The following is an 18,443-nucleotide window of genomic DNA, read 5'->3' as shown; positions in this document are numbered from 1 at the left end:
GGAGACACCCCGTGAGAATATAGGAAGAAAGGGGCCCTAGCCTCCAAGACCGTGAGAAAACACATTCTATTGTTGAAGTCACCCGGTGTGCGGTGTTTTTTTAAGGCAGCCTTAGCAACCTAATGCATGCCTTTAGGGGCATTAAAAATATATACCCCGGATTTTTTTTTTTTAAGTTTATTGTTTTCTAGGTCCCTGTTGCCATTTGGGTTGTCGTCTATTTACTTTTCTACTTATCGATTTGACCAGAATGAGGTTAGGAGAAGGCAGGAACTGCTTGCTATTTAAGGCTGCATCCTGGAGCCCGAAGAAGAATGAAAGAATGACGGAGAAGCGGCTTCCCCAGGAAGACCGGCCGGGCTACCCGGGCCCCGGAGACCCTGAGCAGGCGCCGGTTGCTCCGCCGGGCACCGCCCCTGGCTCTAGCAGCCACCGGCGGCTTCCGGCTTCCGGGATCTGGGTCGCTAGGCAGCCGGGAGGGCGGAGCCACGGGCAGGGCGCCGGCGCGGGCGGCGTGGGGTGGGCGGGTCCCGGGTGGAGGCGCTGGGCCCACGCAGGGGCCTTAGGGGCGGGGTGAGACGGCCGCACTCTGGCATCTGGACCGCGGCGGCGCCGGGCGTCCTCGGCTGGAGCAGGAGATGCTCGGGTAGCACGGCCTCCGCGCCGAGCCTCGCTCCTGGGTGCAGCGGGGGAGAAGCGGGAGGAGCCGGTGTCCAGTCCCGAGACCGACGGTACCCTGCGTCCCCACGGAAGTCTCGGTGCGCGCTGGGCGCCGCGGTGTGAGCGTGGAAGGCTGGCGGGAACGGATCCGCGCCGCCCGGGGCTGCTCCAGATCTCCTCCGGTGAGTAGGCAGCCCCGCTGCCGGACTGAGGGCTGGTCGGGGTGACTGGCTAGCTGCGAGGTTCCGAGGATGGGTTCCAGCAAGCTTCTGTGATTGTCAGCTGCTTCGGAAAGAACAGCTGAAAGTTTCTGCACTTGGTAACGAGACTTTTTACGTATTGGGGCTATTGCTACCAGCTCCGGTCTCCTTGGACACTCAGTCATTCACCTTTCCCTCCCCTCCCCCAGACTTCAAAGAGCTGCCCAACCCCCGTGGCATGAGAAGAGCTGCTTTTGGGCTCTCAGATCCCCTGGACCGGGTACCCGGTATCAGCAACTATTCGTCGCTGAATGGGCGATGCGGATGATGGGTTTGGGTTGTTTCCAAATTTGCTGCTACGGTCAGTTCTGCAATGGTTCTGGTTGTACTTGACATACCGTTGTTTTTTTTTTTTTCCATTCGAGTTCCGTGGGAGCACGTACCCCTCTGTCAGTTTTAATTATTTCTGAAAGGAGGATTTATTTCTCTGGCTGCTCGGCATCTTGGGTGCGTGATGATGTCGGTTGCTGTTTGCTGGTACCAGTATGCAGCTGTGTGAGTTGTCTTATCAACTGAGATACTCAAGCTGAACTTTTTTTCCCCTGGATTTTTGAGACAGGGTTTCTCTGTGTAGTTTTGGTGCCTGTCCTGGATCTCGCTCTGTAGACCAGGCTGGCCTCGAACTCACAGAGATCCACCTGCCTCCCGAGTGCTGGAATTAAAGGCGTCAGCCACCGCTGCCCGACCGAGATACTCAAGCTGAACTTTAAGTTCAGCTTTCTAGTTTTTTGTTTTGTTTTGTTTTGTTTTAAATAACTTTAAAAGATGACGCCATGGGGCTGGCGAAGATGGCTCAGCCGGTAAAGGCTTTTGCAGCCAAGTCTAATGCCCTGAGTTCAATCCTGGTGGAAACAGAGAATCGACTCAAAAGTTGTGTGGCCTACACACACACACACACACACACACACACACACACACACACACACACACACACACACAAATAAGCACATGTAAATTTTTAAAAATCAAGATGATGCTACTTATTGTACAGCTTTAAAATGAAAAGGTTTTAATTATTAACTTAAGAGTTTGCTGAAGACCTAACATTGTCTCAGCACCACATTCCTGTGCAGTTACAGTTACCATCCTCATTTTATAGACCGGGAAACAGAAGCCCAGACTTGAAATGCTTTAGAGCTTTATGTACAGGTCTCAGGGTTCTGACATCAAAGATTCTTTCTTGACTCCAAATATGTAAGCAGACAGAAGGAGCATGCAGCTTACCAGGTAGGAAGTCAGGTCAGAGTGTGTGGACATTTGTACATTTTGGGGTGCTTGTCTCTCTATCTGTGTGTTTGGAGTTGAAGGGTACTTCTGTATCCAGGACACTGTTATTTCAATATCGATGCCAAATCTTATAGGCCTTTTGCAGTTATAAATACATTTCTGGACTTCTGGCTGTATGATGGGTGCTCTGGATCATGTCTTTCTTTTCTTTTTTTCTCTCTTTTTTGGTTTTTCGAGTCAGGGTCCTGGAACTCACTGTGTAGACCAGGCTGGCCTCGAACTCACAGATGCTGGATTGCATCTCTCTTGCCTTTTGTTCCTGGAGAGTGGATTAGTGGGATGGCTCAGTAGGGAAGGTTGCCTGCCATGCCTTACAACCTGAGTCCAGTGCCTGTGACCCACGTGGTGGAAGGAGAAAATGGACTCCCATAAGTTGTCCTGTGATCTCCACCGGGCACGTGGCACAAGCACACAGACAAATAAATGAATAGATAAAGTTTTCAGCCAGGTGGTGGTGGTGTACACCTTTAGTCCCAGCACTCAGGAGGGAGATGCAGGTGGATCTCTGTGAGTTCTAGGGCCACACAAAGAAACCCCGTCTCCAAAAAAGAAAAGAAGGGAGAGAGAGAGAGAGAGAGAGAGAGAGAGAGAGAGAGAGAGAGAGAGAGAGAGAGAACGAACACAAAGGTCTCAAACCAGCTCACAGGACTCTCCCAAAGAAACACCGTCTGTTTCCAGAGTTCTTCGAGTCACGCTGGTCTCTGATGTTTCAGGGTCTCAACAAACTTTGGTGGGTAGAAGCTTACCATCTGAGGAGGACCCTACACCTGAGAAGCCTGTCATCAAAAGTTCCAGCAGTTTCCCCACCAGAAGCTGCCACCCCCAGTTAGGTGGGCGCCATCATGCCTCAGCAGCTCCTGATCACCCTGTCCACCGAGGCCAGCACCTGGATGAAGTTGAACCATCATCCTGGGAAGACCAAGGAGGGGGTGCCCCTGTGGGAAGATGTGACAAAAATGTTTGAAGGAGAAGGTGAGAACAGCGGTGGTCCTTTGGGGATAAGTTAGGGATAAGAAGGTCTATGTGGGGCACATGTTTGATTTGGGGGTTGGAATATTTGTGAAGGAAATTCTGGGCTCCTGGTGACTTTTACTATGCACCACTTACATTTCCCATCCCCAGATGCAATATATACAACAGGAAGATGGGCTGGCCACAGGATACCACCCCACCCTCACCATACCCCCTCCCTACCCCCGCCACCAGGTTCCTGAGTATGGGAATCTGACTCAGAACTGGAGAATCAAAGACTCTGTCCCGAGTCTCAGGTTTTCTGCAAAGCTCCTGGGCATCTGGACTCTAGTCAGTGTCTTTGACAAGCATTAATCTTTTTGTCATTGTCTTCCTCTGAGTGGCAGGATGGAAATGTCTGACTGCTCTCATTTCTCCTAAGTTGTCAGTTCCTTTTTGTTGTTGTTTTTACGATTTATTTATTATAGTGTTCTGTCTGCATGCATACCTGCTGCCAGAAGAGGGCATGAGATCCCATTACAGATGGTTGTGAGCCACCATGTGGTTGCTGGGAATTGAACTCAGGACCTCTGACAGAGCAGCCAGTGCTCTTAACCGCTGAGCCATCTCTCCAGCCCAGTTGCCAATTCCTTTAAGACATGCCCAAGTCTTAGTCTGTTCAAAGTAGTTGGGGAGAGGAGTGAATGTCTCATGTGATCTCTTCATTCACATCCATAATGCTTTGTATTCAGCCAAGTGTTTGGTTTTGTTGTTGTTTTTTATGACCTAGCTGAGGGGCTTTGACTAAGCATCTTAACAGATGAAAGAAAAAAGAATAATTCCCTATCTTGGTTGTTGGTAATGGTGTTTTGTCTGTGTCTCCTGACCTCCAACTTGCTATGTAGCAGAGGCTGGTCTTTGAACTCTTTACCCTCCTGCTTCCACCTCCTGATTGCAGAGATTAGAGGTGGGTGCCACCATGCCTGGCATGAATAATTATCTTGAATGCTTATTACTAATTGATGAGATAGACACATAGAGATAAAAATAGTAGCAGATAGCCTTAAAAGAGTTCTTCGGCATACAGTGGGCAGGAAGCTGTCCTCTGACTGCATGTACTAAGACATTTCCCCAAGGCAGATACCACTGAATCAGGTCTAGAAGAGTGTCTTAGTTTTTTTTGTTTTTTGTTTTTTGGGAGAAGGGATAGAATAATCTGTACCTTAAGGAGTTGGTCACAGAGTGAACCATAGAGTGGGGAATGCTCAGCCTAATCAAAGGTTAAGAATGTGGTGCCAAGCCGAGTGGGTGGCTGAGGCCAGCCTGAGTGACAGAGTGAGACCCTGTCTAAAAAGAAGAACAAGCCCCGAGTGGTGTGGAAAGCTTAAGTCCCAGTGCTCAGGAGGCCGAGGCCGAGGCCGAGGCAGGCAGGTCTCACAAGTTCCAGGCCAGCCAAGGCTACCTGTGCTTTGTGAGTGTGTGGGGAAGGAGCCCCTGCCAGTGGGCCTGGGGGCAGTTTTTCTGTTTGGTGATCTGGGAAGGCACACACCTGGTGGTTTTTCTCCTTCTACAGCTCCGATATCCCATGGTCCTGATGATGGGAGCCAACGAGAACGTTTATCGGATGGCGTGAGCCCCAGCGTCCCTGCAGCGGAATCCCAGGTGTGGTGGAGTTTCCTATCATTTTCCTCACATTCCTTCTTAGATTTTAGGGATGGAAACTGTCTTCTTGAGAAGTGGAAGTAGGTTAAGACCAATAATTCAATCTGGCGAGTTCCATACAAGTTCCTTACATAGAAATAATTAGAGTTCTGTGGTGGCAGTGTCCATTTTTACAGTGACTTCATCAGAAATGAACATTGTCCTAATTTCAGAGTAGAAAGCAAAGAGAGCGATACCGTTCCACCCCAGCTCCAAACCGACAGAAACCGTCTAAGATAAACATCAGTAAAAGAACCAAAGCGTTGGAGAGAGGGCTCCCTGGCTGGGAGTGCTTGCTGCGCACTGGTGAGGACCTGAGTTCCAATCCCAGCCTCGGCATAACAGTCTGGGTGTGCTTGTATCCCCAGTGCTGAGGGGGTGGAGATAAGAGGGTCTCTGGGGCTTGCTGTTTGCCAGCCTCGCTGAAGAAACCAAGCTTCAGGTTCAGAGAGAAACTGCCTCAACGGAATAAGGCGACATGATGGAGGACACCCAGTGCCCTCCTTATGTTCCACCTCTGCAGACACAGGTGTCTTGTGTAGTATTAGCGGGACCAGCCTTAATAGTCTACATCCCAGGGGCTCAGGAGAGAGAACTACTAACGGCCAGGACTATTCTCAGGAAATAGAATCTCAGCACACCAAGCTCTATCGTCCACTTGCTTTAATTCCTCTGGCATAACATCCTTTATACACAGCTTCAGTTCTGTTCTTGTGCCCAGCTCCATTCTTGCCTGATTTCTCTATCTATTACTCCTTCTAAGTTCAATCTTAATTCTCTCGTCTTAATTCTGCCTCATCTAGGTCCTTTTCACCTTGTTCTTACCCAGCTAGTACTTCCCCATCTGGCTCTTCCTCATCTTCCAACTCGTTCCTCTAATCCTCTCTTCTAGCCCTTCAATCTAGTTCTTCCCTGTCTCAGTTTGTTCCTCTCAAGTTCTTACCCATCTAGTTCTTCCATTCTCTTTTCTCTTCTCTGTCCTCTTGCCCTAGAAGTCCTGGTATATAAAGCCAGGCTTCCAGGGTCAAACGGAGGGGTGATAAGAATCACATTGAGAGGCAATAACCGGTAATTATCATTTGCAACCCCAAAGGGAAGTGACCAATGGGGAAATGAATTAACTAAAGGCTAAATTCGGGTAATATCTAAGAAGAGGGATCTTATGTGCTCAACTATAGTCTTAAATATGATTAGTAAAAAATGTTAAGAATCTATAACTTGCTAGGTCAATGGGAGAAAATAAAACTGCCTTCTTTTTTCCTGTGGCTCCTATCTGTCCAAGCTATCTGCCGTTTTTCTGCAGGGTGGGGGAAAGTGTGCTCAGTTACTAGGCAACCTGTATACAGCTAGATGCCTCTGGTGATAGTTAAAGGGAGATCTGGAACTAGAGGTAAGGTTTGGGAAAGGAGGAAGTAAAGCTTAATTGGCACATCTGCCAGGCCTTCTCAAACAGGTAGCCTGGATGCTTAAGTCTGTTCTTAGAGTACAGAGGTATCTCTGGTAAAGTACTTTCCTCCATCTGGGGATGGACCTGGCCAGATGCTGCCAATGATGATAATTACAGGGAGGCTTGAACTGGGGTTCTGGCTGAGCATAGCTGTCAGCACAGAAGGTTATCTAAATATTCCTAGAAGTGGTTAGGTAAGCAGTTAGAGGTCTATAAAGTTAGTAAGGGTGTAAGAAAGGAGGGTCCAAGCAAAATTGTGTAAAACTATTACTTAACGTTCACCTGACCTAGGCGGTGTCTCCTTGTGGAATTTATCTTAAATTAGGAGACTTGCATTTGGACTGTTACTACTGCTAGTCCTTGAAAGTGGCCAAGGGAGATATCAGAATCCAGAGGAAGCCTTTCCTGAGGCTGTTCTCCAAATACCTGGAATGTGTATGTCCAGAGAGTGATCAGTCCACACTGTTAGCCCTTCTTAGGGAAGAGTCAATTGGGAAAACTATGAAGGTACACATGATTTTCATAACAGAAGACAGCTGATATATAACAAGCCAAGTAACACCAAAAACTCCTTGGACTTTGGCTTCCTCTGGAGGAATTCCCTGATTCCTCCAGGTAGTGACTTTGCCATAACCAGCTGAGTTCTTATGATATATTCCTGCGGCCCACAGCACAGGTACACACACCTGCACATGTGTTCATATGCTACACACACATACATGCACAACAGATTGGAAAAGCAGTTTCTAACATAAATCATAACCATCAAATGTGTAAGCGAGAAGTATATTCCAAGGTTCCTAGTGATCTGTGTGCATGACTGTGACCATTGGTATAGTATTAAAAACAGCCACATGAGAGGTGGATAGAGAAAAAAGTGGCCAGGCCACATAGACCACACCTTCCCCAGGTGAATAGGAAACAAAAGAATCCAGAACCATTTGGGGAATTGTGTCACAAGTAGGTCATCACTGCCTGACAGAAGTTTTGTTGGGACAGAAGGAAATTCTGGAATAGGTATAAAGAAATACTTACAGGGGCTGGAGAGTTGGCTCAGTGGTGAAGAGCACTTGCTGCTCTTCCAGAGGACTCAGGTTGACTCCCAGCACTCACATCAGACAGCTCATAACCACCTATAACTTCAACTCCAGTTGGATCCAACACCTCTGGCCTCATGGGCACCTGCATGTACATGGTGTACATACATACACTCAGGTGCACACATACACATACAGTAGAGAAATAAATCTTAAAAAAAAAACAAACAAATATTTACTAGGAGATTTTTGGAGACCTGGAGAGAAGGCTCAGTGATTAAAAGCAATGCACTGCTCTTGCAGAGGACCTGAGTTTGATCCTAACATCCATGTTGGCTGACTCAAAATTGCCTGTAAGCTGGGCATGGTGGTACATGCCTTAAGAGGCAAATGGATCTTTGACTTCAAGGCCAGCCTGGTCTACAAAGCAAGTTCCAGAACAGCCAGGTCTATAAAGAGAAACCCTGTCTCAAAAAAAAAAAAAAAAAACAACAACAACAACAAAAAAAACCCACTTTTTTTTTAAAGAGAATTTCTTGGAATCAGAAGCATTTTCAGTGAAAATAATATGAGATGCACAATTCAGTGGCTTGGGGCTTGTTTTTGTCTTGTGGTTAGGTGTTTGTTTTGTTTTGTTTTGTTGTCTATCTGTCTCTTTAGTTCTGACAGTTTTGTTTATTATTAATTAGTAGTATTATTTAGAAGAAAATAGGTTCTATTGAAATTTGGGCTTGAGGAAAATCACTTATGCTTCCTTTGAAGTTTCTCCTGTCTGAAACAAACACTTTGGACTGTCTTTTTCGTTGTTGTATTCTGAGGCAGGGTCTGTCTATGTAGCCCTGGCTGTCCTGGAACTCACGCTGTAGGCCAGGCTGCCTCAAACTCACAGAGATCGCCTGCCTCTGCCTCCTGAGTGCTGGCATTAAAGGTGTGCACAACCCTGCCTGGCCTTGGGCTCTCTCCTTAAACAGACCTTCTTAGCATTACGCAACAGCCATCCGATTACAGCCACCCCACCCTGAACCTGCTCAGTCTTATCTGAAGTGCGCTTCTTTTTAAAGCAGTGGTTCTCAACCTTCCTAACGCTGCGACCCTTTAATACGCTTCCTTATGTTGTGGTGAGCCCCAGCCATAAAATTATTTTTCGTTGCTCCTTCACAACTGTCATTTTGCTGCTGTTATGAATCGTAATGTAAGTCTCTGGTATGCGACCCACAGGTTGAGAGGCCCCCGTTTTAAAGTCCAGCAGGGCGCCTTGGCCTGCAGCCCACTTGAACTTGGCTCTCCAGTTTCCCCCCTTGGTTTGTGCACAGCCCTTCCCCCTTTGAGCCTGTCTCCAGTCTGACCTTAGGTAGCCGGCGCGTGCTGGTTTAGTCCGCTCACACATGGGTGTTGATGTGGTGGCTTCTTTCTCTGTCCTGTTTGTATTTGTTCCTTTGTTCGTCTTCTACAACTTCTTTGGGATCGAATACTTTTTTAGGGTTCCATTTTGGTCTTATAATGAGTTTTGGCTACTTTTTAAAAGTCCTGTGGTGGTGCAGTCCTGTGAATCCAGCTCTGCGACCTTGTCTCTGTCAGTCTAGTCTACCTTAAGTGACAGTGACATTTGCTGCTCTTGCAAAAGACCCGGGTTCACTTCCCAGCACCCACACGTGGCTCCTAACCATCTGTATGTAACTCCAGTTCCTGGGATCCAATGCCCTCTTCTAACCTCCTAGTGCACCAGGCACACATGTGGTTCACATGCATGCATGTAGGAAAAAGACTCATACACATAAATAAACCTTAAACAAAAACGAACAAACAAGCGACTTTGAGATTCCATCTCACTGAAGTCAGAATGGCTGTCGTCATCAAGAAAAGAGGCAACAAATGCTCGTGAGGATGTAGGGAGAAGGAACCCTTACACACTGCTTGTGAACACAGCCATTATCGAAGTCAGTATGGAGTTTTCTCAAAAAAAAAAAATTCAAATAAGACTGCACTATACTCCTGGGCACATACCAGAGAGCCCTGTATTCAACCACAAAGACACTCTGCACATCCATACTTACTGCTGTACTATTCACAGTAGCAAGAAAATGGAACCAGCCTTGCTGCCCATCAGCCTGCGGATTGCTGTGGGATGCCTCTCTGTACACTGTGAATATGTGTTGCTCTGATTAGTTGATAAATAAAGCTGCATTGGGCCTATGGCAGGGCAGGATGGAAGGTGGGAAAATCCTAGAGAGATAATGAAAGGAGAAAGAGTAAGGAAGGAAGGAAAGAAAGGAGATGCCAACCCACCATCCAAGAAGCAACATGGAATGGGACATGGGACGCAGGTAAAGCCACGGAACACGTGGCGATACACAGGTGAATAGGACCGGGGTAATTTAAGATGAAAGAGCTAGCTAGCAAGATGCCTGCCATAGGGCATACAGTTGGTAATTAATTTAAGCCTCTGAGTAATTATTGTATAAGTGGCTGCAGGACCTCGGGGCCAGGTGGGACCAGAGAAACTCACCGCTGCATTTGATGGCTAATGCAGATGTGGTGTGCACACAATGGAACTTTATCAAGCTGTAAAGAAAAATGAAGTCGTGACATTTTCAGGACAGTGGATGGATCTGGGAATTGTATAAAGTCAGGGGAGCAGACTCAGAAAGACAAATACCTCATGGTCTCTCCTGTGTGGATCCTAACGAAGAATGTCTGCGTGTCTGTGTGTGGGTGGGGAGTGTGGGAAGCCGCAAGGAGATGAGAGGGACGAAGATGTTGAAGTGGGAGGGGGCAGCGACGCTGGGTGACGTGAACGTGGGAAGGAGGCTGTGGGTGGGCAAGGAAGGGAACAAGTGGGATTCAGGGGCACCAGGCCGAAGAAGGCTGGGGAACCAACAAAAACAAATTTTGTTTTAAAAAGCCACAAGGAAACCTAACACTGTGTATGCTAATTTAAACTTTTTCAAGAAAAACGAACAAATGCATATGTAGGTATTAGGGACGCTGAGTGTGAAGGCAAAATCACCTCCTTCCCCGCCCTCCCGTCCCTGCTCTCCTCTGTTCTCCCCCGTCCCAAAGCTGCCTCCATCCATGCTGTTCTGGGTCCTCAGACAGATGTTCAGTCTGAGGCCTTTGGGACCATTCTAGAATCTTCTTCCCTCAGCTTCTCACATGACCCTCCCCCACTGAATCTGCCTCCGGCCAAACAGTACCTCCCCTACTTCCACAGCTCCCCAAAGAGACGATCACCTCGACTCTCACTGGCTTTCTCACTTTTTCATATATTTTTTTCCGGTCCTGTATCCTTAGTCACTTATAACAGTCTCTAGACAGACCCAGCAGCTACTCTTGGCGAAACTGGTGTGGAATCCCTCTGAACTTAGAACACTGCCAGAGCTCCTGAGGCTGTCTGGGGTGGACTGGCTCACACTGACTGTTTGCCATTCTAGGAAGCATTGACTTTCAAGGACATAGCTGTGGACTTCTCCCAGGAAGAGTGGGCACAGCTGGCTCCTGCCTACCGGGATTTGTATCGGGAGGTGATGCTGGAGAACTACAGAAACCTGGTGTCCGTGGGTGAGGACCGACCGGCCTTTCTCATTTCATCTCTACTGCTGTGATAAAATTCCCCCACAAAAGCAACTCCGGGAAGAGAAGGTTTATTCGTCTCATGATTTTAGTTCCAGTCCATTTCTTTGGGGAAGTTGAGGCAAGAACTTAAGCATCACATCTACCGTAAAGAGCAAAGGCTGGACTACATCTTTGCTTGCTTGCTCTCAGCTAGCTTTCTCTACTCTGGTGTAGTCCAAAGCCTCAGACTGGGGAATGGTGCCACCCACAGTGGACTGAGGTCTTCTCTCATTAATTATGACAGCTTTTCACACCAACTTGATCTAGACAGTTTTTCAATTAAGAATCTTCTCAGGAAAGCCATGAAGAATCAATAAAAAAAAGCTTAAAAATTATACATTAAAAAAGAATCTTCTTGCCGGGTGGTGGTGGTACACGCCTTTAATCCCAGCACTCGGGAGGCAGAGCCAGGCGGATCTCTGTGAGTTCGAGGCCAGCTTGGGCTACCAAGTGAGTTCCAGGAAAAGGCGCAAAGCTACACAGAGAAACCCTGTCTTGAAAAAAAAAAAAAAAAAAAAAGAATCTTCCTAGGTGATTAAAGGTTGTGTCAAGTTGAAAATTAAAAATTAACCATCATGCCAGCTTTCCTCCACAAACCTGCCCATTATAAGAGAGCCATTGTTGGTAAACTGTTGATGTCAGGGGTTCACTGGGTTTTGACTGTGGGTTCTATGTTAGAGATGTCTTGTTCCTTTGAAGACCATGCCAGGGCATATCTGATGACTTCTTTAAGGGACAACTTTATTTGGTAGAGCTAGGAAAGAAAGATGTAACCCTCTTGGTTATCAGAACCCTGAATACCAAAAGCTGGACCAAAATTCTGGGGCCAAAATTCTGGGGCGGTTCTTAAACAGCAGCGTCAACAACATTCACAGTTCTTCTTTAACTCTCTGAGCAGGATATCGACTCTCCAAGCCTCGTGTGATTTCCCAGTTGGAGAAAGGGGAAGGACCATGGATGGCAGAGAGTCAAGGCCCAGAGGATCCCATTTTCGGTGAGACCAGGGTAGATGAGCCCTGTGGGTAGGGAGGCCAGAGTGCTGGGGTTGTCCTAGGCTGTGGGGAAGGCTCAGGGCGCTGGCAGGCCTGCACTAGGTCTCACTGCACCCCATTGCTCCTTTCCTTCCCAAGCCTTGGTGAGTCTCCGCAATTAGAAGGGAGAGAAGTCTTATCCTCATTAGAGTTAAGTCAGATCCCCTCACAGGACCGGAAGGTCGGCTGACATGAAACATCTTATAGACGTTGCTGTCTCTCTGAAACGGGTCTTTTTTCAGTGCCAAATCACATTGCACAGATCCTTTTCTCTTTTGCTTTTATTTCTCTTTTTCCCACTATAATTTTATCGTTTTCATTCTCCTTTTAACTCATATATAATTTTCCTCATAACAACTTCATAAAAAGTCCTGCAAGAGGGTTGGCAAGACAGCTCGACACACGGAGCTCCTTGCTGCCATGACTAAAGCCCCGAATGTGACCCCTGTGACCCCTGTGACCCACAATGTGACAGGAGAGAACTGACTTCCTGAAAGTTATCCTCTGACCTCTGTCCACGTGTGCTGTGATATGTGTGCACCCACAAACATGTAATTTAAATAATTAAAAGCCTTTCTCTCACAAGTAATCAGCAAAGTTAAAAGAAATAATGCAGTCATGTTAAAGTGCTGGCAAAAATGCTCAGTTCTGAGAACGCTCACGCTAACTGGAATGCAAACAGTGGAACTGACTGAAAGGCAGTTCGGTGTGCCTCGTCAAATGAAGGTGCGTCTGCCCCATGACCCAGCAGCGCTGCGTCAACCTGCTGTTTTAGAGGTATCTCTCGCCTGTGTGCACGGACAGAGATGGACATGTGCATGTCGACCACAGCGTTTGTGTAGCCTCTAGTGTGGAATTTCGGAGGTAGTAGCAGAAGGGTCAGGAATTCAAAGCCAGCCTGGTTTACATGAGACTCTGCCTCAAAAAAGAAAAAGGCTCAGGATTTTCTCCATGAAGGTCTTACACGTATTACATATCCTGTGTCAGATTTGTCATGAAATCCTACACTCGCTACTATAGATGATAGATTTTTAGAATTATATTTTGTTTATTGCTGCTAAGTTAGTAACACTTTACTTTGAACATTTCTATTTTGACATATTTTAAAACTTTTATTCATTGTTTTCAGGGATTTTGAAACAGTATATTATTACTGTGTAGTCCAGGCTGGCCTCAAACTCAAGGTGATCCTCCTGCCTCAGCTTGCTGAATATTGAGATTACAGGCAAGAGCCATCACGCCCTGCTTGATATCCAGAATTAATATTCATAATGATCTTAAGCAGTCAGCCACTTGTTTTACCCTGTTATAAATAATAGTTGCTTGTACATCCTCCTGGGTTTTATCATCCATAACTGATCATGCTCAGACTAACATAGGCTGTCGGGGCAGGAAACTGCCTGCACACGCCAGGACCACAAAGCAAGCAACAAGAAGAAAAAGAGGAAGGCTGCTGTGGTTTTGGTTTTTAGCCTGTTTCTTGATGGACTCTTAAAGGTGACCTCGTAGAGGGCTTTTAAATGGGAAGCCAGCAACTGTGGTACAGAGGGCAGGCCCTAACGTCACACTCCTCTGTGTAGGAGGAGTGAGGCCAGCCTGCGACGCTTGAGACCCTATCTTAAAAAAGCAAAACCTCAGATAAACAAGTATTTATTTAATTTTTAATTCAGTGCAATAGCAAAATTCCAAATTCAAAGTTCAGTCTTATTTTCTCTCCCTCAGCTTTGGATGGGGTGCACAGATGGCTTCTTCCCATCATCCCCCTCCTATCCAGGACCAGAACCCAGGGCCTGCTAAACTCAGACTTTGTTATTGCCTCTGTGGTGGTGCACACCTTTAATCCCAGCATTTGGGGAGGCAGAGGCTGGTGGAACTCTGAGTTCAAGGCCAGACTGGTCTATAGAGTGAGTTCCAGGACATCCAGAGCTACACAGAGAAACTCTGTCTTGTAAAATAAAAAACCAAAACCAAAATAAAAATAAAAAAAGAACTTACAGGAAATTATACCTTCCATGAATACAAACATGTCACCTAAAATATTAGTAATAGTGTAATGATTGCTAAGTAAGAAAACTAGCCGGGCAGTGGTGGCGCACGCCTTTAATCCCAGCACTCGGGAGGCATAGCCAGGCGGATCTCTGTGAGTTCGAGGCCAGCCTGGGCTACCAAGTGAGTTCCAGGAAAGGCGCAAAGCTACACAGAGAAACCCTGTCTCGAAAAACCAAAAGAAAAAGAAAGGAAAAGAAAAAAGAAAAGAAAAGAAAAGAAAACTAGCCAGAGGGCTAGAGGGATGGCTCAGTGGTTGGGAACACTGGCTACTCTTCCAGAGGACCCGGGTTCAACTCTTAGCACCCACATGGCAGCTCAAGGCTGTCTGTGATTCCAGTTCCAGGGGACCCTACACCCATGGCAAAAACACCAATGCACATAAAATAAAAATAAATTAAAAAAAAAAAGAAAACTATCCAGAATTTAAAACTTTTTTATTGAGTTTGTTTTTTGACAGTTTTATACATGTATTGTGTGCATTCTAATTATTATAATTAATCTCCCCATTGAGTCTCAAAAAATTAAATATAAAATTTAAAAACTAAAACAACTAGTCAGAATTTTAAAGGACATTTACCTCAAACATAGCAGCAGCAGCCATTCTGGGTTTCTTATAAGTTTCCTTTACATAAATGATATTTCACAGATACATTAATAGCTGTAGGGAACAGAAGATAGTAATTACAGCTTTTAGTTAATGGTAGTGTACTGCTCTTGTGAGTGCTCTTATTTAAGATCCTAGGCTCTGAGCTGGTGTCTGTGCTGCTGCTGGGGGTGTGTGTGACATCTCACTAATCCTTCTGATACTGCTTGTGAAAAGCAGCTGTCAGTTTAAAGCCATCTCCATCCTAGAAGGCATAGTCCTTCGGTGTCATTCCTCAGGGTTACTAGAACACAGCTAAGCCGACTGTGTGATGCAGAGCTAGCAGCTGACAGGTAGAGGCAGGAGGAGCAGGCGTTCAGGGGCATCGTTGGCTGTGTGAGGCCCTGTCTCAAAAAAAAAAAAAAAAAAAAAAAAAAAAAAAAAAAAACTAAAAAAAAAGAGACACTCAGAATTGAATGTTGCAAATTTTACAACATATAAAAACAGATGCAAACTACTCATTGTTTTTTTGTTTTTGTTTTTGTTTTGTAATTTACTGTTTATTTTTGAGATTGGGTCTCATATAGCTCAAGCTGGTCTTGAACTTCTGATCTTCCTGCCTCCACTTCTGGAGTGATGGGATTGCAGGCATATGCCATCTCATCTAGTTTATTCAGTGATGCAGGGTTTCATGTAAGCTAGGCAAGCACTACCAACTGAACAGCCCCATTCTCTATTTCTTAATTTCATTTCTTATTGCCTGACCAGGCTGCATAACTATATCTTGTAAATGGACATTTCTTGTCCCGACTGCCTGGTCCCAAATAAACACACAGAAGCTTATATGAATTATAAATACTCAACTGTTAGCGTAGGCTTGTTGCTGACTAACTCATACATTTAAATTAACCCACATTTCTATTTATGCTTTGCCATGTGGCAGTACCTTTATTAGCATGGCACATTCGTCTCCTGCTCCCTCTGCATCTGGCTAGTGACTCCTGACTCTGACCTTCTCCTTCCCATCATCCTTAGTTTGGTCACCCTGCCTATACTTCCTGCCTGGTTACTGGCCAATCAGGGTTTTATTAAACCAATTCCAGTGACAAATCTTTACAGTGTTACACCAATATCTAAATACAGTAAAAAACAAAAACAAAAACAAAAACAAAAAAAACTCATGGGCTAGAGAGATGGCTTAGAGGTTAAGAGCACTGACTGCTCTTCCAGAGGTCCTGAGTTCAATTCCCAGCAACCACATGGTGGCTCACAACCATCTGTAATGAGATCTGGCACCCTCTTCTGTATACCTAATAAATAAATAAGTCTTAAAAAAAAAAAAAAACTCATGCTTCTTTCTGTACTGTTATCTAAATCTCTATTCTGTAACACTTACAGTGGTTGGTTTTTTTGTTTGTTTGTTTGTTTGTTTTTCCCCCCTTTAATTTTTCGAGACAGTGTTTCTCTGTGTAACAGTCCTAGCTGTTCTGGAACTTGCTCTGTAGACCAGGCTGGCCTCGAACTCACAGAGATCTGACTGCCTCTGTTTCCCATGTGCTGGGATTAAAGGCGTGGGCCACCACCACCCGGCTAGTGGTTGCTTTTTAAAAAGATTTATTTATTTTATTTTATTTTATTTTTCTAGATTTATTTACTTATTATGTATACAGTGCTGTGTCTGCATGGCCAGAAGAGGGCACCAGATCTCATTACAGATGGTTGTGAGCCACCATGTGGTTGCTGGGAATTGAACTCAGAACCTCTGAGCCATCTCTCCAGCCCCTAAAAAGATTTATTTATTCATATATTTCATGTATATGAGTACTTTGTCTTCATGCACACCAGAAGGAATCTGATCCCATTACAGATGGTTGTGAGCCACCATGTGGTTGTTGGGAATTGAACTCAGGACCTCTGGAAGAGCAAGCAGTCAAGTGCTCTTAACCACTGAGCCATCTCTCCAGCCCCAGTGGTTGAGTTTTTTTCAAAGCATAATGAATGAGTTATGTGAATTCCTTTTTTTTCCTTGTCTTTCAGATGAGAAAAGGAAACCAGAAACCAAGGAGTCAGCTGCAGAGAATGACACTTCCCTCAAGTTCTCTCAAAGCACCATGATGGAAAGGCTGATGGAGGAGGACACTGTTTGTTCTACATTGAGAAAAGCCTCCAGCTACCATGAGACATTAGAAAGGCACCAGGAAACCCGTAGGAAAGGTGGGAGGCGAGTTGTCTTGACCCACAAAAAGGGACACCAAGAAACGAACAAATTCGGGGAACACCTTGAGGGTTCCAATGTTATTTTAGAGCAGAAGCACCATAAATACAACCCAGCTAGGAGGAGGAACAAATATAAATTAGATTCAGCTAACAGTCCAATGAGCTGCATAGGAGCCAGGCTGTATGGGTGTAATATATGTGAAAAAATGTTCAAACAACCTATTCACCTTACAGAGCACATGCGAATTCACACTGGTGAGAAACCCTTCAGATGTAAGGAGTGTGGACGGGCCTTTAGTCAGAGCGCATCTCTTACCACACACCAGAGAATCCACACTGGAGAGAAGCCCTTTGGATGTGAGGAGTGCGGCAAAGCCTTCAGGCATCGCTCATCGCTCAACCAGCATCATAGAATTCACACTGGAGAGAAACCATTCGTCTGTGATAAATGTCAGAAAGCCTTCAGCCAGAACATCAGCTTGGTCCAACACTTGAGGACTCATTCTGGAGAGAAACCCTTCAGCTGCCATGAATGTGGGAAAACTTTCCGACAGATTAGACACCTCAGTGAACACATAAGAATTCACACTGGGGAGAAGCCCTATGCATGCACTTCCTGCTGTAAAACGTTTAGTCATAGAGCGTATCTCACACATCACCAGCGAATCCACACTGGTGAGAGACCCTACAAATGTAAGGAATGTGGGAAAGCCTTTAGGCAAAGGATACACCTTAGCAACCATAAAACTGTTCATACAGGAGTGAAAGCCTATGAATGCAACCGATGTGGGAAAGCCTACAGGCACGATTCATCCTTTAAGAAACACCAGAGACATCACACCGGAGAAAAACCTTATGAGTGCAATGAATGTGGGAAGTCCTTCAGCTATAATTCGTCACTGAGCCGACACCATAAAATACACAGGAGGAACTCTTGTCAAGATAATGTATAAAAAATGATACAGGACATGAGAACAAAAGCAACTCTAAACTGGTGATTCTAAGCTTTAAAATTTCAGGACTCAGATAAATTTGAGAAGTTGATAATTATTAATAATGGCAACTTTTATTTTACCAATAGCATAAATAAATGCTACTATTGATTCCTACTGTCTGGCACCTTTATAAAATGATAAATTCAGCATTATGAAAAATTCACTTTCCCCCCTCATTTCTGGTAGATTAATAAATTATTTCTTTATGGATTCAGTTTGGGAACTACTGTTTCAAATGTTATCACCTGGGCTGTGGAACTGGCTCAGCAGGTCAAGGCACTTGCCCCTAAGCATGGTAACCTAGCTGATTTTGACCTTGGGCTCCGTGTGGTAGGAGAAAACTGGCCTCCACAAACTGTGCTCCAATCTCCATGTGTGCTAGGCTCACACTAATTTTAAAACATTATCCATGTCCTTTTACCAGAGTCAGTTTTGAATATCTTTTCTCCGAGCTTCTTACACCAGCTGCTTAAACACCTGTGCTCTTTTGAAACATTTATTGATTTACAATTCTGAATTAAATCTAGGACATCATGCATGATTGGCAAGTGCTACCACTAAGCAGCAGCATCAACTTTTTCCCCCTTTTTTGAGACAGTCTTTCTTCCCCAAG

At 45.4% G+C, this 18,443-nt stretch overlaps 1 protein-coding gene across 2 annotated transcripts; it reads left to right on the top strand.

Annotated features, from left to right (window-relative positions):
* Positions 1–704: 704 nt before the first annotated feature.
* Positions 705–18,044, top strand: LOC102909312 (zinc finger protein 69 homolog). 2 transcript variants are annotated; one of them, XM_016005795.3, is made up of 7 exons: positions 705–842; positions 2,921–3,179; positions 4,732–4,820; positions 10,775–10,901; positions 11,854–11,949; positions 16,656–16,832; positions 17,070–18,044. In XM_016005795.3, exons 2-7 carry the CDS (start codon positions 3,050–3,052, stop codon positions 17,786–17,788), a joined length of 1,338 nt encoding a protein of 445 aa, XP_015861281.1. In that variant the 5' UTR covers positions 705–842; positions 2,921–3,049; the 3' UTR covers positions 17,789–18,044. The 2 variants fall into 2 exon arrangements, with proteins under 2 accessions (XP_015861281.1, XP_006987310.1); XM_006987248.4 differs by having other exon boundaries at positions 16,656–18,044.
* Positions 18,045–18,443: the final 399 nt, after the last annotated feature.

Source organism: Peromyscus maniculatus, chromosome 2 (genome assembly GCF_049852395.1).
Source record: "Peromyscus maniculatus bairdii isolate BWxNUB_F1_BW_parent chromosome 2, HU_Pman_BW_mat_3.1, whole genome shotgun sequence".
NCBI classification, from domain to species: Eukaryota; Metazoa; Chordata; class Mammalia; order Rodentia; family Cricetidae; genus Peromyscus; species Peromyscus maniculatus.
The sequence above is the reverse complement of the archived record's forward strand: the minus strand, read 5'-3'. Positions and strand labels throughout refer to the sequence as shown.

What these genes read in the sequence shown, in the direction of transcription:
- LOC102909312 (XM_006987248.4), top strand. Translation starts at nt 3,050, where the DNA reads ATGCCTCAGCAGCTCCTGATCACCCTGTCCACCGAGGCCAGCACCTGG. An exon ending in AAAAATGTTTGAAGGAGAAG is followed by an intron (nt 3,180 to 4,731) that starts GTGAGAACAGCG and finishes CTCCTTCTACAG; the next exon opens with CTCCGATATCCCATGGTCCT. An exon ending in TCCCTGCAGCGGAATCCCAG is followed by an intron (nt 4,821 to 10,774) that starts GTGTGGTGGAGT and finishes TTGCCATTCTAG; the next exon opens with GAAGCATTGACTTTCAAGGA.